At 35.7% G+C, this 26,621-nt stretch overlaps 1 protein-coding gene and 1 long non-coding RNA gene across 6 annotated transcripts in view; one reads left to right on the top strand and one right to left on the bottom strand.

Annotated features, from left to right (window-relative positions):
* The window catches only part of LOC134529692 (homeobox protein cut), a 393,665-nt gene extending 369,027 nt beyond the window's left edge, over nucleotides 1-24,638 (top strand). For 4 of the 5 annotated variants that reach the window (XM_063364052.1, XM_063364049.1, XM_063364053.1 and 1 more), the window contains 5 exons: nucleotides 1,421-1,812; nucleotides 2,762-3,045; nucleotides 14,584-14,842; nucleotides 17,917-18,476; nucleotides 21,226-24,638. In XM_063364052.1, coding sequence (XP_063220122.1) covers nucleotides 1,421-1,812; nucleotides 2,762-3,045; nucleotides 14,584-14,842; nucleotides 17,917-18,476; nucleotides 21,226-22,809 — 3,079 coding nt within the window. In that variant the 3' untranslated portion in view covers nucleotides 22,810-24,638. The remainder of the gene's footprint in view (nucleotides 1-1,420; nucleotides 1,813-2,761; nucleotides 3,046-14,583; nucleotides 14,843-17,916; nucleotides 18,477-21,225) is intronic. The other variant, XM_063364050.1, reaches the window with a different exon arrangement.
* LOC134529694 (uncharacterized) lies at nucleotides 34-24,638 on the bottom strand. The gene is made up of 3 exons (XR_010074668.1): nucleotides 24,577-24,638; nucleotides 2,718-2,883; nucleotides 34-1,604 (listed from the first exon to the last, which is right to left on the bottom strand). It is a non-coding gene; the product is annotated as an uncharacterized LOC134529694 (long non-coding RNA).
* Nucleotides 24,639-26,621: the final 1,983 nt, after the last annotated feature.

Below are 26,621 nucleotides of genomic sequence, written 5' to 3'. Positions count from 1 at the left end.
TGGAAATCAGCATTCTTAAATTTTACAAAGCTAGCATTATCCTTTTTGTTTATTTTGTAGGGAAAGGAGTCAATACATGTAAACTGACTCTTAAATGTGTTTATGATTGTGTTTAAATGCATGTATCTACAGGTAACGAAATTACCAAGTATGGTGGATATTGTCACATATTATTTTTTTCAGGCATTGGATTAAATTTAGTTGATGAGAAAATAAATATTTGTAATGTCAGTTTCAAGAATATGTAAATTTTTCTTCTGCATTTCTTGCCAATTTTCCAAATTCACTTATAACACAGTCTCATTCTTCTACTGGACTTCATTAGCCTTCTTTACAGGAGTTAAGAAAATATTGTAAGCTACGCTGACACACCTGATGTAACTGAGACAGAATGCAAACTGGGTGGTGTAGGTTTGAGTCCCTATAGGTTCTCGGAGGTTATCAGAGGTTCTCCTACCTCAGAACTGAACAAGCAGATTTGTAAGTTAGAGGTTACTAATGGATGCAAGCCATCTCATTTGATCACCATCAAAATATTATGAGGGGAGGACACGAAACAATAAGAAATAAGATAAAGTTGTGCAAAAGACTTTCCCGATTTTATTTAGAGAATTCTAGACTTAAATTGCATATGATAGTATTGAATGTAATGCGTGTTAAGATGTAATTACTTAAATACTTCTAAATCAAATAATTTTTAATATTTAATGCAATCTAAACTCCGTAGTTTTTTTTTTTCCAGGTGCAGTGAGAGCCAAAACGACTCTTTTTGGATTCCAAACCAATAAATAATTCAAACAAAAAGCAAGCTTATGAATTTTAGTAAAAATATTATTAAATGATGAAAAACAATCTTTAATCTTCCAGATGTAGGTACCTAATATGGAGTTACTAATTATTTACAGTTGCAGTTCCCAATTCAATTCCCAAAGGATGTGAGAGGAAATAATAGTCTATCAGGAACCTATTGTCTTTTAAGAAAGAATAAATATTAGTGCTTTTAAATGAAAATTTCTTCCACTTATTAGGTTATTTTGATAAGATATCAGTTAATTAGTTTCTCATACTAAAATATCTGGTTTTATTAATGATGCAGAGATCCTGGCAGTCAAACCAAGCACAATATAATAGAGGCTTGTAATCACTACATGGCAGCTTCAAAAAAATCTTTTTAAAAAAATGAAATTATTATCCAACTGTACATTCAACCCTTTAACTTTCAAACCTGTAAAGGTTACTTAGTTCATCTCTCAATACCTGTTCTATTTCTGTCTTAAGATTACTTCAGACAAAGTCACATTAACAGTCTTGCCACTTTTTTTCAAACGAAAGGCAAACGCCACATGCTTGTTTTGCATTTCAGCGGCTGTCGTATCTGGATTGAGTGATTCCGAGGACAGCACCCCACGTTGGCTAATAGTCTGTTGTTTCCGCACCTGTTCAGCGGCGGGGGCGGGGCGCAGATGGACCGCACGCAAGAGGAGATCCGCATGGCGCTGGACTCCTACCACCGGGAGCTGGCGAAGCTGAACACGGTGGCCGGCGTGGGCGGCCCAGGCATGGGTGCAGTTCCCGTCCTGCCGAGCCTGCTGGCCCTGCAACACCTGCCCCACGCTCAGCTCAACGGGGTCGCCCAGGACCTGTCGCTGCCCAAGGAGAGGCGGGACCTGGGCGCCAAGGTCACCAACGGCGGCTGCCACGACGTGGAGCTCGACTGCAAGAAAGATGCCGTTGCTGGGATGGAGTCGGTGGCGGAAGTCCTTCGTCACGCAGGGAGTGCCTTTTCACTCGTGAGGCCGAAAGCCGAACCAGGTAACATCAGTATGTGAACTCATAGCTGACGTGAGGCACTATACACATTGATACATTATTATTTATGTTAAGGTTGCATAATTGTTATCAACATTGATTTTCTGTAACTTACTTGAAACATACTTAGCTGGAATAATATCCTATTACCACTCCAATATAACTTCATGTTTTGATGTAAACTGGAAATAAATATTATATTGTGGTTATGTATAAACGATTAAAGTCTCAGGTATAACAGGTTACCAAATTTATATATTTTACATTGTTTGGGGCTTTTCTGCTAGTAGTCTCATTGGAGAGCAGTTTTCAAAGTGAACTGAGTCTAATATTACAATAAAAATATCACACACATCCATGACTCCTCCGAGATTAAAACACAGAACCCCTTACACAAATTGTAATCCTTCAACCAAAAGCATCATGCAGGCCAGCCAAAACTTTGATATCAGACAGGTGCTCAAATCCTAATCTTTTGATCTGTGGGTGGATCTTCAAAACTTATAACAAAGTCTACTTACCAACTGCCATTATAATTTTGTGAATGTAATGCTTTAATGATCACAACTACTGACCACTGAAGACCTGTTGGATAAGCAACAAATGAAATACATTTTGATATCCATGGACATGTATGCAAGAAGTATCATTTGCACCAAAACTATTTTTTTTTAAATTAGGGTCAAATTTTCTGTAGTTTTCACTGTACTTAATATTCAATTCAGTAATTTTACTTCAATCTAAAGAAAAAAACATTACTAATGGTTTGAAGACCGAAAAAATACATTCCCGGAAGTTGTAATCAAAGTTCTTGCAGAAAACTAATCTGAACAAAATTCAAGATAGTTGTTGAATGCCATGTACGCTATGTTCCTGATATATTCAAACAATTATTAATGTATACTCACTGTAAAACTAAAAGTATTGATGGTGCTGATGTTGACATGTGCAGGAATTGGGCATCAACAACAAACGTCTACAGGGAGCAGTGCCAGCAGCCCTCTTAGCAATTCTATTCTTCCTCCAGCGATAGCTCCTGGTGAAGAGTTCGTAGGCTCAGCAGCAGCAAGTCCGCTACAAAGAATGGCTTCCATCACAAATTCCCTTATTTCACAACCCAGCACGCCAACCCACCATAGTCCTTCCCAAAGGCCCTTGAAAGCAGTTCTTCCACCAATCACACAACAGCAATTCGACATGTTCAACAATCTGAACACAGAAGATATTGTAAAAAAGGTACGTTGAACCATGTGATGGGATCAGGACGGTTCTTAAAGTACACTGTGGTACATGCCGTACACTCTCTTCTCATCTTCTTATTACTTCTCTTTGTTCTTTCAAGTCTCCAATTCATAAACAAGGTTTAATCTCACCTTCATTACTCTTTTTTTCACATATGTTATCATTATCAGTGTCACAAGGAAGAAAGAAAACCTAGTGAAACATAGGTAGCATATGTAATATGATAAATATGATACCTATATTAATTACTGGGGAGGGAGGGCTGATTAATTAGTAACAACCTTTCAATTTTACATCAGTATTTTACTCTACCTGCTTGCAAATGAATAGTGTTAATATTTTCATCTGAATAGTAACTACATTTACTGCTTTGCAAAAAATAGTCTCTGTTTTGTGTAAAGTAAATCATTGCATCAGAACATTTAGTTATATTTTTTATTTTACAGATTATATTCATGTTCTTTATTTGTAGTTATACTAGTTCCAAAATGTATAAGATTTCAGCGTTTTATACGACTAGTGTACTCGGCCGGATGTCACTTTTTCAATACCTAAACAATTAGGATTTTGCAAGGTTAAAATAATTATCGTTATTTCTCATGATTTATCATAAACCACTAGGAGAAAAAAAAATACATACCTATGTGTTTTTTTTTAATACATCCTATTACAATTCCTTGAAAGGCTATGAGGAAATGACTTCTTGTTTAATTTACATTGAATGCCTCAGGCAAAATCAAAGCTACGATTCTTAGAATCACTGTATAGTCTAGATACATTTAGAACACCTACAGCAGCAGTTGTAGGGGAGGGAAAGGGAGGGGATATATATTTACCCTAAAGTTATGAAAAAAATGTGTGATATCTCGATGAAGGCAGTATGTTCTTTTGGATGATGCAAGGTAAGCTGTTAAAACACCTGGAGTCACAAACAACAAAAGGCCTTTGTTGCATGTTGAGGATGATGATGTAACTGCTCAAACCCCTGTTGTTGACCTACATTTTTTGAATACAAAGATTCTCATTTTATTTTTATTTTCAAATCCCCCTCCCAAAGTAAGTTCCTGACACCTAATATTATAGTTGAGTTTCTCACATATCAACAAAACCTACAAAATGAGAAATGCATATTAAGAGCACAGTAGCGAGCATATCAAAGTAATAAATGAAACTGTAAAAGTGAGATAGGAATTTAGATAGAAAAAAAGGAGGGCAAGGAGGGCTTAAGTATTAGGTTCTATTCTGATGTTATTAGATTTTATGATGATTTAAATATATCAATTTGGAATAATTTATTTCAGATGCTTAGTTTGTAAGTGGCTGCAGTGAAATGTTTAAAAAATTGGAGGTTTTAATAAAATAAATGTTTCAATTTGGTATTTTATTGGTAAGAAAAAATTTGTGATATCATTATATGTTAAGCTTCCAGAGGCAAGAGAATATGCAAAATTAATAATTTCTTTTAATGTAATATACAGGATATTTGTATTTATGACTTGGTGCTCTTTGGAAATACAATTTGTTGTTTGAATTTCTGTACATACTGTTTAAAGTGTCTACTTTGTGTATTACTACATTTTGTTTACCTAAGCATGGTTTACAGTCAGTAAAAATGTGTAGAACAATGGCGATACCATAAAAAATTATTTGTGAGATTGTAATACTGTATCATGATAAAAAAAAAATCCAAATGTACGTTCTTGTAAAACTTTGTAGATCAAAAATACAACTTACATTTGTTTGCAAAGCAACATTCATGAGAGTGTATTATTCAGTGGTGGGTGTAATTACTTTATATTATTTATATTTAAGTTTTTATATGTCTAAGTAAACAAATAATCATTTCTAGTAACTCTTGCCAATAACCTGCATTAGTCAAAACACACACTTTTAAAAACTTACTCAGGTACCAGTTAAACATATTTGTCCACCTACAACTATCATATAGGATTATTGTTACTTACAACCTTAACAGTAAATAAAATGTTCCAATACGATTTACATGCTTACAACAGCTATCCAACAACAGAAGTGAACCTTGTGTGCTTAGGATTATTCCACAGTCTTTATTACTTTTGTTTTGTCTTCAATGATCTCTGGTACCTACACTGAACTCTTTAGCTGTGCTGATACAAATCGGCAGAAGCCGATTTTGCAGATATTTAGTTTAATCAGTGTTTCTACCGATTCACAGTACGCTTGTTAATTTTCGGCTGATATTATTGAAAAATGCAAGTGCCTGTCGTTACCTAAAAATCCACCAGTATCCTTTTCAGTTTTTTTACTACATACTTTAAACTAGTATCATTTCTTAGCTACATGTGCCAGCCGTACATATCAAACTCAAACATCCTATGTTTTAATATCTTTCTTGAATATAATATATTGTAAATAAATATATCATCAGCACTGTAAAGTTATGTAAACCTTATTATATGGATTCATTATCTGGAGCATTTTAATAAACAACACGCTTCCATCCGACACAACTTTATTGGCCATATTGGCTACCCTGCTGTAGACCTTACAAAACTCCTATTTCTTACATCAATATCAATCTTGTTACTACAAATTCTTTACATCTCCCTTTCCAAACAGATCCTTTGATCTTTTATGTTTGATAATCCTATAAGTAGTCAAGTGTGGTACAAACTTTTCCGCTTCGTATGACAAGAGCATTCGCAGATGATTTCATGAATGCCTTACTCAAAGCTGCCTCTAATCACTGTCTTTTATTCTCAGCCTTATTTTGAGCATCTAAAAACTCCTTTTCTTTCTGGCTCCTATTCTGTATTGACCGAGTCCCCACCACTCATGAAAGTTCAACTTTTATCCTAAATTATTGCCCACTGCTTCTTCTGTGCAAAAATGCTCTATTTATTTTGATTACTCTACATTCCTCTGTAATTATCCTGTAAGATTTTAGTCTCTGAGCTGCTAAGCCTATGACCTGCCCTGATCTACCACAATACCTTTCCTTGGATTTGTAAATAACATTTTCCCCAGCTTTAAAGGGTTTTTTTTAAGTGTCTTTTCCCCCTGTTGTAGATCTCTCCTAGCAACTATCCTAGTCCTTTCTCTATTATGACCTTTCTCATTACTCTGTCTATGAAATGTTATCATGCTACTTGGCTTTCTTCCAAACATCATTTCAGCTGGTAAATTCAAGTTACGCTCTAAATGTGTGTTGTTGAGCTTTAACATGGCTATCCCTGCCTGTTTTTCTTCCCGCATGACCTTTTTTAGCATCTTTTTACAGTTTGTATCTGTTGCTCTAATAAACCATTTGATTGGATATATTGAGGACTTGTGACATGATTAAAATTCCATTCTTTTGCAAACTGCCAATTCTTGGCATTCATGTACTGGGGACCATTGTCTCTGCGTGTGGTGTCAGGAATCTCATATCGCGAAAATATTGATTTCAACTTCTGTATTACCTCATCACTGCTTAGATTCTTTAATTCCTCAATCTCTACAAATTTTGCGAAATAATCAGCCACCAAAATGTAGTTTTTGTTAGAGAGGCAAAAATACAAGTACCAATCATCCATGGTCTTCTGATTCTTCTTTCTTGTACTTTGGTTCAGCAACATTATTTTTTTATAATTAACACAAATCTGACATTTTGAAACTAGATCCTCTATTTGCTTGTTAAATTGTGGGCAGTACAAGTGCTACCTGTCTGTGTGTTTGTATTTTGAGATCCCTAAGTGATTATAATGCACTTTGTTCAACATTTCCTTTCATAAAGCTTTACGTACTACTACTTGTTCACCTCAAACAACTAAATCATCAACTGTGTGTAAGAGACACTTTTCTTTACAGTATGGCTTTACTAATTTTGGACAGTCTGACATGCTTAATGGCCACAGATACTGTTGAAACCTTTCACAACCAAATACTATTGCTAGTGTTTCCTTTTCTATCTGTGCATAGTTTTGTTCTGCTTGATTGAGGGACTTTTTCACATACACAACTGGTAAATTATTTTGCAGTATTACATTTCCCAAGCTATGGCTGGATGCATCTACTGGCAAAACAATATGTTTTGTTTTATCAAAATACTACAGTTATGGTTTACTCACTAGGATTTCTTTCAAGTGATTGTGTGACTTCTCATGTTTTTCTGTCCACTGCCAGACTACACCTATCCTTATTAAGTTCCCGTAGTGGATAACCTATCTCTGCTCCTAGTGGTACGAATTTTGAAACATGTGCAACCATTCCCAAAAAGTCAACAACTCTTTCCTATTTGTTGGTGTTGGCATCTCATCAATCGACTTGACTTTCTCATCATCAGGACTAATGCCATGCAGACCCAATTTGTGTCCTACATAGTTAACTTCACTGACACTAATTTGACATTTTGATTTATTAAATCTCACTCCATATTCCCTTGCTCTCTACAGTATCAGTGCTAACCTGATTCAGTGCAGTTTTTGGACATACGCCATTACAGTTTTTCACTGTTTGTAATGGAAAAATTTTGAAAATCAAAAATAAATTTAAAAAATGAAGATACAAAATTCACAGAAAACAAGACTGAATCAGCTGATGTCGGACAAACGGAACCAACGATGAAACTAAACAAGTATTATGGACAACACAACAACGACAGCACGGACAAAAAATGGTTCAACATATAAATATCATTTAGCACAAGAATTCCGTTGAAGTAACTTATTTATGGAAAAAATAATAATAATAGTTGCAACTGTTCTCATTGGAAATCTTCTGAGTTCGTCAGTGCTATCATCGTTGTTATGTCCGTAGTACTGGTTTATCTTCATTGCTGTGTTTATATGTTTACTGCATTGTCCAGGTTTGTTGTCTGCCTGCATTTATGTCTCGTCGTTGTTAGCCCACTGTGTTCGTCTGTGTTATTATAATATTTTTTCCAAATTTTTTACATCTGTGGCTAGTTTAAACCAGTTCTTTGATCCTCCTCCTAAAACTAACATTTATTTGTCACAAATACTGTATGGTTCAGTTTTTCACCAGCAGAAAATTGTGTCATTTTATATGCAACTAACTATAGGAACTTAATTCCAAAATAGAAAACCCTAAAATATGGTTTAAATGGCAGAAACTAGAATCATAAATTTTGCCAAGATTAATTTTTCTCAGCTTTGCTTCTTCATTTGCTGAAAACTACAGCACTTGGCTCCTTTACTGAGCTATACTTCTGGCCAGCAAGGGGTCATTAAGCCATGCACTCTTAGTCAGCTGTACTGAACACATTGTTACTGGCCTATGCTAGCAACAAACTCTTATGGCTGGTCAAGAAGAAGTTGGGAAACATTCCAGATAAAACTTAAGTTCCACTTGACTGAAATCCAGATACCATATGATGCAGCAGTGTAACACTAAGCACAGCATTGCACGGAAAGATGATAACATTCCTGGAATGCTATTATCATTCACTCAATGAATACTCGAGTGTTGAGTCAGTTCAAAAATTGAATGTGAATTCAAAATTTTCTTCTTGCTCAACAAACAGATAAAAAACACAAGAAAATTGTGATCTAAATTTAATTTTGTGGTCTTGTGTGTAGTTTCACATAAAGTCCTTTAATAACTACTAAGGTAGTTGTCAACAATACACGACTACATAGACGGATAATTAGAAACACTGCTTAGTTACAGATAAAACATTATACACTACTGCCTCGTGTCTGTCGTCCATTATTGCGCTACTTCACTGTCGCCAACCTAGGAAACCCAACTTATCCACGACATCTCCCTTTTTCTGCTTCTTGGGCCTAGGTTTCGAATGTAATGGTCAGGAGTTTAACCTGACCTGACTTAACTAATTCACAAATTAAGTTTCTCAGGTGGAAGTACTCTTCTCCCACTGCGTGTTTTGGTTGTCACTGGTGTGGTTGGGTGTTTTCCTGTCACTGTTGGAAAGTCCTCATTGTCGAATCCCCGAAACTCTGGAGATCCGTCGCTTTGATGGGTGGTCGCCGACGCTGGTGTGGAAAGTACTGACTGTAGGTCCTCTTGGTGCTTAGCTGTTGGCGAGACAGGCTCTGGCTGTTGCGGGGTGTGGGGCTGCTCGGGCTGTGTTACCGGAGGCTTCTTGGGCTTGAGGAACCAAGAATTCCTGCGATAATGTCCCCTGGGCGTGTCAATTATATACGATCTCGCGTTGGGTACGTGTGTCAATACTTTTGCGGGTACCCAATGTTTGTGCGCCTCACGGTAAAGGACCTTATCAGTTGCCTTGAGTTGGTGCGGCAACCGTTTGTTTTTATTGAATTGATCCATTTGGGCTTTTCTTATCGCCGTCAGATGCTCTTGAACTTTTTCCACTAATTCTGGCTGCAAAAGTTCTTTGGAGGATGGTAAAGTCGTTTTTGTCCTGCATCCCATAAGTCTTTGCACAGGGGAGCCGAGTTTTCCTCTTGGTGTATTTCGATGATGTAACAATGCTAGCCATATGTCTGATGCATCCTCAGCACATTTTGCAAGAAGATTCTTTGCTTCCTGCACATAACTTTCTGTCAGTCCATTAGAGCGTGGAAAGTGAGGGCTTGATAGTCTGTGTTTAAAGTTCCAGTCTTTGCAAAATTTTTGGAACTGATAGGATGTATACTGCGGGCCTCCGTCAGTGCGAAGCTCGTCTGGGATTCCATGTTGAGAAAACCAAATTTTTAACTTCGTGATGATTACGTCGCTAGTGGTTGAACTCAACATCACAAAGTCAAAATAGCCAGAGTAAGAGTCAACAACAAGGAGATATTCTTTCCCTTTATACTGGAACATGTCTGAGGCGACATATTGCCAGGGTCGGGATGGAACTTGCTCACTGCTAAGAAGCTCCTGTGGTGAATCATTTTGAATTTTTTGGCATGTAGCACATTGTTGAACGTACCTGGTGATGTCTTGCGCCATACCTGGCCAGAACACATGTTCTCGTGCCAATGCCAGTGTGCCTTGAGTTCCTTTGTGGGATAGGTGGAGTTGTGACAAAACTAATGATTTCCAACCCGGGGGTATTACTATTTTGTTGCCCTTGAAGATGATGTCTTCATACACTGCTAATTCTTCACGGAAGGTCCAGTATTTTTGCAGGTTGGCTGGTGCTTGATTTCTTGTGTCTGGCCAACCTTGCAGTATCATCTGACGAAGATCCGACAGTTCTCCGCTTTCCTGGATGCAGTCCTTCAGTTGTAGTGCCCGTGAGGGTGACAACGGTATGGTCACGTGTACTTCAAACATGGGATGTGGGTCTGGCTCTGGCATGTTGTTACAGTCTCGGCTCAATGTATCTGCTATGTGCAGTTCCGTTCCTTTCTTGTAGATGATGGTTGGGTTGTATGGTAGTATTTCAAATTGTATTCTGTGGAGTCTTGCTGGGCTGTCTTGGAGGGGTTTCTTGAAAATTGCCTCTAACGGCTTGTGGTCCGTTTCTATAGTCAAATGCTGGTTTCCCCAGATGTATTCATGAAATTTTTTACAAGCCGACAATATGGCATAGGCTTCTTTTTCTATTTGGCTATAGTTCTGTTGGGACTTAGAGAGTGCCTTAGACGCATACATAATAGGCTGGCCCTCTTGAATGAGCACTGAAGCTACAGAGTGGCTACTGGCATCTACTGAGAGTGTTACCGGCGTAGTGTGGTCATAGTATTTCAGAAGAGGTGGAGATTTTAACGATTCCTTAAGTGCTGCAAATGCAGTTTTTTGTTCTGCGTCCCAGTGCCATGCAACGTTTTTTTCCAGTAGTTTTCTAAGTGGCGCTGACAGTTCTGCAACTCTGGGAATGAATTTGGATAAGTAATTCACCATTCCCAGAAATCGTTGAAGTTCTATGACCGATGATGGTTCCTTCAATCTTTCAACTGCTTCTGTTTTCGCCGGATCTGGAAGGATTCCCGTGTCAGACACTATGTGTCCTAAGAATTTTATTTGTTTTTGTGAAAACACGCACTTGCTTGGGTTAAGCGTTAGCCCTGCTTCTTTCAGTTTGCTGATCGCCAGGTTGGTGATTTCCTCTAATTCTTCTTTGCTTTCTGCATGTATAAGGATGTCGTCCATCGAACATTCTGCACGTGGTACATCTCGCAGTGTGTGACTCATTACCTGCTGAAAAACTTCGGGTGCAGAAGCTAGTCCAAACGGCATCCTTTTTCATTTGTACCTGCCCCATGGTGTAGCAAACGTCAGGTACTGGGACGTTCTATCGGTCACTTTGAGCTGCCAGAATCCCTTTTTGCAATCAAGGAGTGTGAAATATTTGGATCCTTTTAGTCGAGCTGTTATTTCCTCTACAGTCTGTAAGGGATAGTGTCGTCTCTTTAGGTTTTTGTTTACATCAGATGGGTCCATACAGATTCTAACTTTGCCATTTTTTCTCACCACTACCATGGGAGATACTGCCGGCGTAGGTTCGTTCACGCGTTCGATGATTCCATTAGTGACCATGTAATCCAATTCTTCTTTAACTTGATCTCGAATGGCGTAAGGTACTTTCCTTGGTGGGTAGATGGTGAATTTTGGTTCTTCTACCAGGTCGATGTCATATGCAAACCCTTTTAAACATCCTATCCCTTCGAAAAACTCACCATCTGCAACCGCTGTTTTCACTCGTTTGATAAACCCCAATGATTCACAGGCCTGCCTCCCTAAGATGCACGGTAGACCCTCGTTCACCACATGGAACATGAGCATGTGTGTGGTTTTCTTGTTTGTAGACACACTGACTGTTGTCTCCCCTAATACTGGAACACTGTGTTGGGTGAACGACAGGAGTCCTCTTGTTCTGGAAGGGGTCACATGTAGCAAGCTTTTACTTGCGACGCTACTATTTAACACGTTACACTGTGCGCCTGTGTCCAGTTTGAAGGTAACCTTCTGGTTGTTGGGTAGCACCAGTTTTTCTGTCCAATCCAGTTCACCCTGGTGTATGTTTATGGTTGACACATAGAACGTGGCAGCGTCTTCCTTTTGTAAGTATTGGTCCTGGGGTCTGCTAGTAATTGTGTGCACTTGTTTTGACCTACATACCTGAGCAAAATGATTTAATTTCCTGCACTTTTTGCATTCTTTTCCCAGAGCTGGGCATGGGCGTTGTTGATGGATATAACCGCACCTGTGTCAGTTAGTTTTTGTGTGTGTTTGTTGATCGCTAGTTGCAAGGGTGGGGTTTTTACGACTTAGAGTATGTACTGCTGGTAAAGGTGCATCAGCTTGCATAGCCTGTACTTGTTGTTTAGTTACTTCCCATGCCCTGCATATTTTCACTGTTTGGTTAAATGTGAGATCTTCTTCTGCTAACAGTTTTTCCCGAACTTTGTCACTGGTAATTCCTACCACCAACTTGTCACGAAGTAAGCTATCATATAACTCTCCAAATTCGCACCTTTTTCCTTGATTGATAATTGAGGTTAGGAACTCGTCAAATGGTTGGCTTTCTTCTTGCTTCATTTTGTTGAAGATGTATCTTTCGTATGTAATGTTCATTTTTGGTGCGAAGTGTGCATCAAATTTGGTTTTGATGACGCTAATGTCCGTACTTTCCTTTTGAGTGAGCGTGAATGTGTTGTAAATGTTCGCTGAATCAGGTCCAATCGCGGTCATGAATGTCGCGACTTGGATTTCAGGAGCCTTTTTCTCGAGATTGGTTGCTGTTGCGTACCAGTTAAATTGTTGCAGCCACGATTTCCAGAGTGCTGGCATTCCATCTTCTGATACCGATAAATATTTTGGCGGTTTCAAGCTAACCCCCGATTCTGCCATTGTTTGCTATTTATTCACCAATTAGTTCGCACGCACACCCGGGTTTCGGCACCATGTAGTTTCACATAAAGTCCTTTAATAACTTCTAAGGTAGTTGTCAACAATACACGACTACATAGACGGATAATTAGAAACACTGCTTAGTTACAGATAAAACATTATACACTACTGCCTCGTGTCTGTCGTCCATTATTGCGCTAGTTCACTGTCGCCAACCTAGGAAACCCAACTCATCCACGACATTGTGGACGTTTGTTCTGTTCCTACATGACGCTTTAGTGCATTTTGGTCTTTTTAAAGTATTTAAATATTTCCATTTTATGTTTCATTGACAAAGAAGTCATTAGAAATAGTTTCACACATAACAAATCAGAGACATTGCACAAGAATCAGCAATGGCCTATTGTAAGAAACCATCCCATTTGCCTGGAATGACTTCCGGTAATGACAGAAAACCGAATTGCGGATGAATGCACAGGGATTCGAACCAGAGTTCTCATGAACGCAAGTCCAATGTTCTACCATTGTGCCACCTCACTCTAGGGTAACTTTGTATCCACTTTACCAAGTTGTAGGTGTGTTGCCATGCTTTTATTGTGAGTAGAGTGAACTATAAAGAATAGTTTTAATTGTGCACTGACCTGGCTTTGTGCTTACAAGCCTATCTAAGGGAGATGAACTGATGTACATCTGCTTACCTTCCATGATATTACCATTGTATAACCAGTCTCAATCAGTTTGCTATTGTAATTCTGATTAAACTTTTTATTCTTCCCAATCTTATCACTTCTGACTTACAGGCTGGCTTCAATAACTAACAATTTTGCTTTGTCTGGATCACATGTGATTCCCTGCCGTGAGGTACTTAGTCTGTAGAATAAATGCATAGTGCATTGCTATTACAAAGATGAAATAACCCATCTACTGAACTCTTTTTCTTTATTCACATGGAGACTTCACCATGCTTCAAGTTACTATAATGTTCTAGAGTGTAAATATAAATTACCTATCACCAAAAATGCAACCAAGAGTTTATGTTCCCAGTTTAATTGGCAGCAACTATACGTAAGTTAATTTTATTTTTTTTGTCAGTGAGGCTACAGATCAGTCTTTCAATAGTAACTCTGTTTTTGCAGCTATGCAAATATGCTAACAAGCACTAGGCACATAGGGGGGCCAGCATCCCAATTCAAAGTTTTTATACCCATCTTCTAAATGGCTATGTATGCATTTGCATGCAACTATAGTTTTGTTCAGCATTATTATCATACAATTCAGTGGCATTTTCTGTTTGTGCAGCTAAGCGTGCCATTAATTTTGTGTTATGCAATTTGGCACGTAGGAAGCCTACATCTAATAATTTGCATAATATCCATCATAAGTAGTCTACGTTTTATGAGATGGTGTGTGGGAAGAAGACAGCCAGCCATGCTGACCATGCATATACAACCCAGGAGTTGGAGCTCAGGATGGACAGAAGTGACATGAGGCTGGCCTTGAGCTCACTAGCCAGGTCTCCATACCCTCAATTATTTATAGAGTGATGGAAAAACACTGAACTGTTTACAAACCCTGGAACCTGTCTCATGTGAATAACACTCTCGTAGAGACAGTCTACTTATATATATTTATATTAATTAATTTATTTATTTATTTACCTGGACCATGTTCAACACAATGATGTTTAAATCTTAATGTGTACCATTACAAACATTAATGTGCAAGAGTTCCAATAATATATAGTAAAAAGTCTAATTTTTTGTTTTGCAATTAATTGGTTTCCAGGTGAAAGAATCGCTAAGTCAGTATTCAATCAGTCAACGCCTGTTTGGTGAATCCGTGCTGGGACTGTCGCAAGGGAGCGTGTCGGACCTCCTGGCGAGGCCGAAACCCTGGCACATGCTCACACAGAAGGGGAGGGAGCCGTTCATCCGCATGAAAATGTTCCTGGAAGATGACAATGCTGTTCACAAACTGGTCGCCAGCCAGTACAAGATTGCACCAGAGAAGTTGATGAGGACTGGAAGCTATGCAGGAGGACCACGTAAGAGATTTTTTCATTTATTGTCTGCATCTTTGCTTTTTATTAATATGATTCTCATTATTTAAGCAAGATTACCTACTCCTAAAGATAAACAGCATTTAAGTAAAATATTCAATTAAAATTGCTCAAAAACATGTATTAGAATTAAACACACAAACGGATAATTTTGCAGAGACTGTTGTGAAGTCCATTAAATCTAGATATTTTTGTTTAGTAAGAACTACATTTTATTATCGGTAGTTGCCCAAACATTAACTTATGGTTGAATCAGTTGTCTGTCATAACCTTCCAAACTTGGGGTTCTCAGTTCAATCATAGACACTGATGAAAAAAAAAAATTCACTGGAAAATAATTTGTTAATGGTTTTTTACATTTATTCCCTTCCAAATCTCACAAAGCACATATTAAAAAAATACCAAAACAGAAAAAAATATTACTGAAACTTATAACTGACAAGAGATTGTATGTGATGTTGGTAAGTAATTTTTTGCATAAAGAAAACATGCTTTTTAGCAGGATATACTTAAAGGTTAAACTGTAATTACAAACTAAGATTCTGTTCAAGTAATCAACTTTTCAAGTTTCCTTGCAGCACAACCATTTCTCAAAATACTAGGAACACAATTTGACACTGATAGATAGCATTTATTTAAAAACATATCAGTGTTCGTGCTTGTGCCATTGCATACAATCACATAAATATTTCCGGCTGGCTGGGACGGACAGGTCTGGCCCTAACTGAAAGGTTGTCAACTCCAGTTCTACAATGATGCAGATGCGGATAAACATCACGGATGTAGATACGTAAAACACTATGTATAGTGTAAACAATGGGTGTGTGCAAAGAAAGATAATTTAGAAACACACAAAAATTGGTCAGCTCTCAAACCTTTCATGTAGGGTAAGATGGGGTAAATTGGTGGGCAAATCAATTTTTTTTTAATCATGCTCATACTGTAAAATTTTTTATAGTAGTAGAGTCCACAAATGTATCAAACTAACATGTTTTTAAAAAAATTTTAACCACAAAAAAAATTCCTCCAATTCACGTTAAGTGGGGTATTTAAAGAGTTATGTTTCCAAACCCTATTTTGATTCATGTTAAGAAGTTGGGGTCAATTGGTGCTCAAATAATTTTATATAAAACACACTTTAAAACACACAGGACAAAGAAAAATTTAGGTAAATTGTTTTATAGCAAAAAAATAATAATTTAAATTCCAAACTATAGAAAAGTGGAATAAAATTTTTGTTACCTGTACAGTAGATATTTAAACAGAAACTATTTTTGTATTGTTTCTAAATGTATGAGCAACATTTTAACATATTTGAATTTGATCCCAGTGATACAAAAGTGTTACAGTTTGCACTATGTCTGATGTTTGGAAGTACTTTTATACAGACCTAACTAATATGAAGAATGCAGTGTGAAAGTTTTGTAAAAAAAATGTTTACAGTACCTATGGTAAAGCATGAAATGTGGGCATTATATTTCTAAGTAATCTTACTGTTTATTCTTGCAACCAATGACCAAACACGTTTTGCAAAAAAAAATTAAGTTGGAGCATATTTTTAGGACCCACTTACCCCAGTACAAACAGATATGCTCAATGGAAGAATAAACATGAGTTTCCTTCACTACGCCAGCTAACTGGGAAGTCCTGAGCATTCTACTAACTACTCTTCAGTTTAGTAGTTCAGTTTAGTAAAGCTAGATATGTTATTGTCAACAAAACAAGTAAACTTGATACGGGAAGTGTTTGGATGCTTATTTCCTCAATAAAAAAAACTTTGTTAAAATAGTGAAATTAGTAAAAATTGAAATTTTTTGTTCATTATTATTTTTAATGTACACATCATATTTTTGTTCATTATATGTAGGCCTACGTACCTTAATTCTGTGTTATGTTTGGTAAAGTATTTTATTAGATTTTTTTCAGGGACATACAATATTGTTTATTAAATTTGAATGCATAATGAACAATAATGTATATTTTTACTACAACTAAAGAGAATTAAAACTGATTTACGGTAATGTGGTCAAAAAATTATCAAGTACATATTGAGTATCGAAAGTGTGGTATTGTCTCAACTCTACAAGAAATATATTTTATCATTGCACCCCCCCCCCCCCACCCCCCCAATTCCTTCCCTGAATCAAGCCCTTGTTTGAGGGAGCCTGCTTGCACTTGTTAAATCATAAATGTGAAATGGAAATGATGAATGCTATCCCACGGGGCCCCCCCTTAGAATTGTAAAGATTTTCGCCCATGACCAAACCTCCTCCTCATCTATGATGAATCAAAATATTTTATATATATTTTTGTTTCTCCTTGTAGTCTGGTATTTAACTTTCTTCCAGGCAGATTTTCTTGTTCAAAGTTACAGTGGCCAGGACTGTAAAAGTGATATGAGCATATCGCATAACTTAAGGTTTCCAGATTTGTAATTTTCAGCCTATTACGTTAAATCCATGCATTTAAAAGTCTTGAAATGTAACCGAGCCCCTCGTGTATCTGGGCCCCAGGGATTTTATCTCTACAGCCCCTCCTCTCAACAGCCCTGCTTATTAAAAGCCAATATATAAGTGAACTATTCCCATGCAGTAATATAAATAAATTATATATATTCATTGTATTATACATGCTCTAAACCTAAATCTTGTTTTGTTAACTAAAAAATATCAAAGAATAAAATACAAAGGAAAAAAGTTCTGAAATAAATCGTCTTTTTAAATAGCGTCTCTTGATTTGTTGCTAAAATATTGTCGCTGAACAGACACAATGTCATCTACGCTAGCTTTGACGACAATGTAACTGTAGTGGTCTACTGATGTCACTGGTGATCAGTTATTTGATCGGTAGATTAATCTGTCGCTCTGTATCGCAGTACTGTGAAGAATCCTTAAGAACCACATATCATTAATGTGGGCATTTCCTTAAAAATAATATTTTAATTACTAAAATTATATTCTGAATACAATTTCAGTTTTTTGAAAAATATTTATAAATATACACTTTCTCAGTGATAGTAAATTTAATTAGTTTAATCTGTTCTGCTTTTCCTGTTTTAGCTTGTCCACCTCTCAGCAAACCACCATCATCCTCTAAACACCATCCTCCCGATAGCGCTTCAAACAAAAACATCAGTGGTGAGAGCCAAGGACCCATTCTGCCACCATCATTACAAATGATGCCTTCCCAGCCGCAGCCTCCCCAACCTCCTCTCCCACCGCTGCTGGTCACTCCGCCAAGCCACCACTCCCTTGCTGCACTAGCCTCCGCCGGCCCGGGATCCGATGCCAAGAAGCTCTCCTCTAACACTCCACACTACGCTCTGCACGGGCATGCACACCCACACTCGCACCCACACCATCACCATCACCACCATCACCACCATCACCCACACCAGCAACAGCAACAACAACAGCAGCAGCAGCAGCAACAACAGCAGCAACAGCAGCACCAGCAACAGCAGCAGCATCAGCAACAGTCCACAGCCATGATGAGGGCCTTTCAGCAGCACATGAGTCCGAGCGTGTACGAGATGGCGGCGTTAACCCAAGACCTTGACACCCAGAGCATAACCACCAAGATTAAAGAAGCGCTTCTTGCCAATAATATTGGTCAAAAGGTGGGTTCAGCATGAAATGTTTTATGCATATGAATAATAGTATGTTTTGAAATTTCTTTTAAAATATTGTTAAAAGGTTCATAGCTATAATATTTAGCATGAATCACTAATATATAATGGTTCAAATCATTTTGTATTATAACTGTCTTATCTTTTTATATGCCCTCTCAAAATTAGTCTAATGAAGTTTGTTAATTTTTAAAAATTTTATGCATGCACTGAAGTTCTTATTTCAGTATCAATTTAATTCATCTGTCACAAGGTGTAGATGTTCAAATAGTTCAGAACACACAAACAATATTTTTGAAATTGGGTTATATTGTTGTGGTTATTTGGGCTCACTCTATAATTAGTGAGCATAGAAACCCAGCAATGAGCAGACACTAATCTTAAGCTGTGATGTCACCCACATGGCTGGCATAGGCGAAACTCACACTGAGACCCCAGCCCAGTTACAACCCCTTCCTTGGTTTAAGCACTGAAGACTCTATAGGGTGAAAACAAGCAAAAATATCTAGTTGGCTGTATAGACTCCAGCATGTTTCGAGGCCTAGAAAGCGAATATTGAGCAGGTTTTGATGAAGTAGCTATGCGAATAAACTAACTAGGTTTCGGTAAAATTACAATACAGAACTAACAGATCAGTTAAGCAAGTGTTGAGTCCTGGAATGCACACAATGTAAGGGTAAGCAGAAAGCACACTTGGAGGAGGTGCCATAGTTTTTAAAATACTAACGGTCTAAACTACAGAAAGTAAGCGTCAGTTAAATCTTATGCCACTCTTTCACATGGTACATAATGTTCAGTAATTACTATTCAATTAAAATAGTGTTCTGATATGAATTTCTTTGAAAAAAAAATTAACTAGTGTGACTAATGGTAATCACACAAATTTTTCCTTGAAAACATAACACACTTCTGAAAATACGCTCCATTTTGCAACTTTTTGCAACAATTAAAATTTTTTAGCAAACATCATACACCGGGATATGGGCTGCTGTGCAACATAACTACAAAAACAAGATAATCCTTAGGATAGGGTAACAGTCAAGTGACAAGGGTTTTAAAAAAAGAATAATAAGTACACGTCTTCCGTTAACATGGCGTGAAATAAAGTCCTAAGACACATAGTAATAACGGAATATTTGAGTGAATAAAACATGCATAACCTTAAAAAAAGAGAGTCCGTGGAGTCCATGCGTGACAGAAGTGAAACTTCTTGTTTATTAGGTATACATAGAGATTCATTATTAGTATATTATTTATTGAACAATAGATAATAAATAATTTATGATTGCAGGTATGATCTCAAGTGGAAAAAAAAAGCCTTTTTCAGCATCCTGTACTTTTGGTTCCATTCACAGACACTTTTTGGTGCCTCGTTTGGCTGTTTATTTCCACGTTGCCTTTGATAAAACCTCTTATCTGCTTCTGCTTTTTAAAATGCTGAATAAAATGAAAGCACAAAAAAAAAACACTTCAATTGAACATAAATCAAACTTATAAAGTCTATCTTACAAGTCCTTTTGACATTTCACAGTGCTCACATACCAAAAATAAATTACACTTATAAAATGAATCTCGTAAGTCTATGTCTTTCATAAATTTTCAACCACATTATTCACATAAAAATGAATGTTAGTTATAAAGTTAATTGCACAAATAAATAAATAACTCTTATCCACACGAATAAATAAACTGTAGATACTTTAAAAATAATAAAAGAAAAAAGAAATATGGTAGCGGCAATCGTTAGCCATTACGAAACCTGAGGGCTAGACAAACAAAAGCTGGTTAACGAGAATTCAGTAGCATCACCACTGTGTCAGTTCTACCTTTCCCCTGCCGTCTTCCCTTTCTACCATTATAACTAGCATATAGCACGCTACACTAAGTATCCATTCCCCACTCCCTTGCCTTCTTCCCATTTGACCGCTAGTGCATGCATTGGAGTGGCATCGTCGCTGACGCACTCTCCTCCTCTACAGGTTTCCACTCCACGTACCTAACTATTCCCTTCATACGATCTGAATTTTCGTAATGCTTGAAAATTGTTGCCCCCTCAGCAAAGAAGTTTCCTTCAGAAAATCAGACATATAAGAGGTATTTAGTTTGTCATTGACATTTCTATCTCCTCTACATGTCCTGCATAATATGTACTCACAGTTTTGTCAACTACTGTAGATATGACCTGTATAATAGTTAAGTATAAAAATGAAAGGACAATGCCAATGTTACTACTTTTAATGGCAGTTTTTAAAAATCTTATGGAAGTGTGATTTATAATGTACAATAAAATTAGAACAATTTTTTTTTAACTCGTGCTTTCGTTGGTTGCATATGAAGCACTGACCAAATATGAATGTGAAATCTAATATCTAACCATTATTATATAGGTAAACATATTTTATTACTACTTAATCCTTATAGAGTAACCGTACATTTTTTCCAGTACAGAAAACCCTTTTATGTTTAGCCTTTTATAAATTTAGTAAAAAAATAATTTAACACCAATAATTTTCATTACTCCCGATATTCTCTGAATGTACTATGAAAACATATACATTAAGATAAAATAATTTCATCATTACCCCTCCCCTTATTTGCATTTGAAGGATCTCTCTCATTTTCTAGAATATGTAATAGTGATATAATATTATTCAACTAAAAATATTATTCAACATGCACAAGTTTTTTTGATTCCAATGTTTCCTTTATACCTGAAGCATTGTTTTTTTCTATGTTATAGATTTTTGGTGAGGCTGTACTTGGGTTATCTCAAGGCTCAGTAAGTGAATTGCTATCGAAACCCAAACCATGGCACATGCTTAGTATTAAAGGAAGAGAACCTTTCATACGGATGCAGTTATGGCTGAGCGACACGCACAACATAGACAGGCTTCAGGCTCTGAAGAACGAGCGCAGAGAAGCGAACAAGCGACGCCGTAGCAGTGGGCACGGCCACCATGGCAGCGGGGGAGGGGCAGCAGACAACAGCAGCGACACGTCTTCCAACGACACATCCGAGTTCTACCACAGTCCTAGTCCTGGTCCTGGACCACCTTCAGCCAAAAAACAACGAGTTCTTTTCTCAGAAGAACAAAAAGAAGCTCTCAGGCTTGCGTTTGCCCTGGATTCATATCCTAGTGTTCAGACTATAGAGTTTCTAGGAAACGAGTTGGCGCTGTCCTCTCGAACCATAACAAACTGGTTTCATAATCATCGCATGCGACTCAAGCAGCAGGTTTCGCATGGACTGTTGTCGGATAACGGAGGAATCCCGGTTATTAATCGTGACAACTCTGGTTCCCAAGGATCATTCGATCCTGTGCAGTTTCGACTCTTGCTCAATCAAAGGTTATTGGAACTTCAAAAAGAAAGAATGGGCTTGGGTTCAGTACCACTTCCATATCAACCTTACTTCACAGCCAATAATAACTTAGCTGCCCTAATAGGCCGTGGACTTTTACCATCATCTGATTGTGACTTGACCAGCACGATGAACAATGTGGTTAGTGCGAGTAAAGAACAGTACAGTGGACTAGATTTAAGTATGGGTAGTATTAAACGGGAAACTGATTTTGAAGATGATGAAGATGTGGAAAGCAATATTGGGAGTGAAGATTCCAATCTATCCTCAACAAGTTTGCGAGAAGCATCAGTTAAAAAAGAATCTTCAACAATTTTAACACCCTCAGTGGGTGGGGTGGGTGGTGGTGGGAGATCTTCAAGAAGGAAGCCAGTTGCCCCTCAGTGGGTAAACCCTGAATGGCAAGAGGTTTCCACTAAAGAAGATGGGAAAGACAAAGGAGGAGAAAAGGAAGTAATCATCAATGGTGTGTGTGTAATGCAGACTACGGATGACTATGGCATGAAAATAGAAAAAGACGAAGAAACGGTTCATGTTGAACCAACTGCAGTTTTAGACAGATATGAGGATGATGATGATCAATGTAGTGAGGCTCTTTCAGATGTAGAAAATAGGAATATGACTGTGGATTGTAGAGAAAGAATACAAATGAGTCAAACATCTGAAGATGCAGAAGGTGATGATGAAAGGAGAAGTGGAAAGTTTGAACCATCATCACCTTTAGATGAAAGAACTGAAGTTGAAGAAGACAATGAAATTGAGTCAGAAGTGGACAGGTGTTTAGAAGATCACACTAAACAAATTAAAGATGAAGAAGGAAGAAACACATTGAATGAAGAAAGAAGAGAAGTTGCTGAGTGGGATATATCTGTTGGAAACAGAGACAAAAAATCAGGCGTTACTTTAGATAACTTACCAAAGCAAATCAAATCTGAAGAACAGGATGAGAGGTGGGAATATTAAAAAATATTCCTACTATTTGACATTCTAAGTATTTAAATCACTTATGGCTGTTTTTTATGATTCTCATAAATTATAGACGATTTTTTGTGTTTTGAAAGGGAACAAAACTAAATTTCATGTCCCTATTAATATTTAAAAAGTGCAATCATTGAAGATAACAGGTGTGAATATGTACTTTGTGAAACACTTATATTTTTTTTATTAAAGCTAATGTGAGATTAGTACACATAAGCACAGGAATGAAGAAAGATGTATAGAAAGAGAAACGCATTTAATTTCAATATTTTTGTTTCAATTTCAGCATTACAGATTACTATTGTTTTCATATTTAAGCAAATACTGATTTTATAAGAAGACTGTTATAATGTATTAAGTTGGTATTTTTGTTATCAGCAGTAGCCAAAAATTAAAGATAAATATACTGTTGCCAAGTAAATATTGAATGTGATAAAGAGCTTAAATATTAACAGATGGTAACATTAAAATTATTTCTTATCTAAAAAGAAATCTTGTGAATAGATTGACTATCCACAAAGCATGCTCAAGGGAAAAAAATGCAGAATAAGGCTGCCTTTATTACTTAAGTATGCTGAAATTCTATGAATAAGTTACGGAACAAAATATATCTGAATTTATCCGTTATGAGATTTTAAATAAATATTCATTTCTGTTATGTGTGTGTTTGTGTGTATTCATGACATTTTCCATTTGTGCATTTGTTTGTGTGTGTATGAATGAAGTTTCATGTGTTTCGAGGATGAATATCATAACATTAATTGTCAAGTAAATAATAATTTTTATACAACTGGTTTATGAGCGAAAAAAAGGAAAATAATGTAGACAGTATTTTACTGTTAAATATTTTATAGCATTTTTCTTCAAAATGATTTCTGCTTCAAATGGAACACAAACAGACTAAGCCACATAATTTTTTTTTTAAATTTTTCATGTCCTAAGGATATTAATGATTAATTTAATGAATAATCAGAAATGTTTTTGTCATTCTCATTTCAGTAGTAGCATGTTTATTGATGTAGTTAAAATTAAATATACAGAATAACTCCTTTTCTCACATTCCCCATTTTATACCTACCTGCATTTTACAACACTGCTCTGTGGTCTAATGTAAAGATAATACAGTTGTTTTTCCACCTTTTACTACTTTCTGCATTTTTTCTTAGTCCCTTGAAAAGTGAATGAAAGGGGGTTTCACTGTATATGAATTATTTGTTGATTAGTTTTTTTTTGTTTTAGAAAAATGATGAAATAAAATTGTAGTACAAGTAAAAAGAATATAGTATAATTTTTTACTTTAAATTTTTACTCTGATAGTCTTTAAAGGGGAAAAATCTAGTCTTTAAGACCAGTATATCATCAATTAGAATTTTTTTTAATTAGTTTTCTTTATCCTCAGAAAGTAATAGCATAAAAGAAGTAAAATGTTTACCACTCATGCTTATTCTTTGCGATATTTCTTAGTTGCATGTATACATTTTTCTGTACTTTCTGTATCATTTTATGAAGCTATAAAATGAGTAAAATTTGTGATCTCAGAAATGTATGTTGTTGTCGCAGTATTACAAACAAAACTAGTATCACAAGTGTTTCAAAAGTGCATATTCTGGTTTGTTTTATATTCACATATCATACAAAATTGTGTTTTAAAATTCTATAAAGTTTAATAAATAATGAAAACAAAACAATGCATACATGCATACAGTATTTTAAAACTTAAAAAAGTTAGTAATGTTAAGGTCATATTGTTACCTGTGTCCGTTTGGGCAGGAATTCTTCATACAGAAATGTGTATTTGGCTGAAAATATAAGCATCTTTATTTCAGAATGTTACATTCTAGATGCTTGTCTGTAATAAGCAGCACTATTTTAAAAATTTCTGACAGTGAAACCTTTGCTAAAATCAGATTGATATTTGTCAATCAATCTGACAAAATTATTTTATAGAAATTTTACTTAGCTCACATAACTGTGTACATGATATTTTTCCAATAAAAATTGTAGAAACATTATACAGTTATCATGTGTAAATTATATCTACAGAACTGAATTTATTACAGTGATGAACTCTTGTTGCAAAACCATGCTTTAATAAGTAATGAACTAGGAAAATGTCTTGTTTAAATTATAAATACTTGGTTACATAAAAATGATCACAATAAGTTAGTATTTTACCATAACATCAAAAATGAGTAAAATTTGAAGATTTATTTTGCTGTAGTGTTAATAACATAAGTTTCATTATTGTTATTAATAATAGCAATTGTAACATTATTACTACTATTATTGTTAAAATTGATATAATTACTGTTATTGAAATAATATTCAATATTTTGACATTATTTATATGTCATTCATTGTTTTGTTACCTTTTATACTATAGCAAGGAAATGTAGATTTTTTAGTAGTTGTGTCTTAGATTTAAATGCAAAAATAAATAAATTATCCATGCTTTTTTGATAGTTTAAGCAAGTCTGTACATTATGTTAGCATTTATTGAATAATGTAAATTATGAAGTGTAGAAAATTTGAAGTGAAGAAAATAGTGTATCAGACACTTATGCATCCAGGTTTTTCTTTAATTTTGTGACTGAAAATCAAAACTCAACTTGTAGATTTGCCTTTTTTTTTTTTAGAAAGAAACTGAAAAAAGTTTTGGTTTTCACAACATTATGAAATTAAGATTTTTGAATCTGAAATGATGTCAAAATTATTCAGTTTTCGTGTTACAAAATGATTATAGCTAAATCTTGTAGCAACAATTCTACAAACAGAAATTACTTATACAGGCGGAGCAACTCATTTTTTTTTTCAAAGTAAATATGTAATGTTGTTTCTCTTAATGGGTATGAAAATGAAACTTGGGTTTTAAGACTTTGTTTCAAATTTTTGATATGGTGTAAATTAAAGATACTTGCAGAGTATTTTAATGTTTAAAATAATAACTATATTTAATTATGTAATTAGCACATTACAAAAAGTGCCCAAAATCGTTGCAAAGGAGTATATATCAATTTCATTTAATTATTCATTATTGCTTGGCAGTATATTGTACATATTTATATTCATATCATTGTGTCCTTTTAAAATTTACAATATTAAAATTTTCTCTGTATTTATTCAAATATGTGGTTTTTTAATCAATTTTGACTTGATATTTACCTCTGCAAAATTCCCACTCATTTCTCTTATAGCAATCTTAAAAGTATATTTAAAATCCTGTAAATATAATTAAGCAATAATAGACGTAAAACTTATGATGTTTGGTCCTTATAGTTTAAGGAAAACATATGTAGGTAAAATAGTGCATGTTACAAACAGTAACACATTTCAGGAATTTGACACAAGACTGATAGATTTATCTATTTGCTCTGGTTAATTTGTAAAAAATGAAAAGAAAAAAAACTTATCAGTGAGTGACTTCTCATCAAATTATGCAACTGCCTATTGAGACACAAAGTTATCTATTCCCAGATATTACTTTGTACAAATTATCACTTATATCTGATGTACTAGGAGGTACTTAGTTCATAACTTTATGAATTTGAAATTAAGTTTATAAAAGTTCATCATTGAAATATCTTCAGCCCAAGAAGAAGCTTAACAATAAAGTTATGCTTTTTCATTATATTTACAAGGAAACAAAAATATAAATACAAAGCAAAGTAAAACCACTTAAGACACAGTAGAAATTATAGAACAAAATTGTGGATGTCAAAGTATCCACAGGAATGTTTATATTATTTGTCAATGTTGATTTATCTCTCTCTCTCTCTCTCTTTCAATAACTGTAAGTG

Source organism: Bacillus rossius, chromosome 2 (assembly GCF_032445375.1).
Source record: "Bacillus rossius redtenbacheri isolate Brsri chromosome 2, Brsri_v3, whole genome shotgun sequence".
NCBI classification, from domain to species: Eukaryota; Metazoa; Arthropoda; class Insecta; order Phasmatodea; family Bacillidae; genus Bacillus; species Bacillus rossius.
This window is presented reverse-complemented; position numbering and strand designations above follow the sequence as displayed.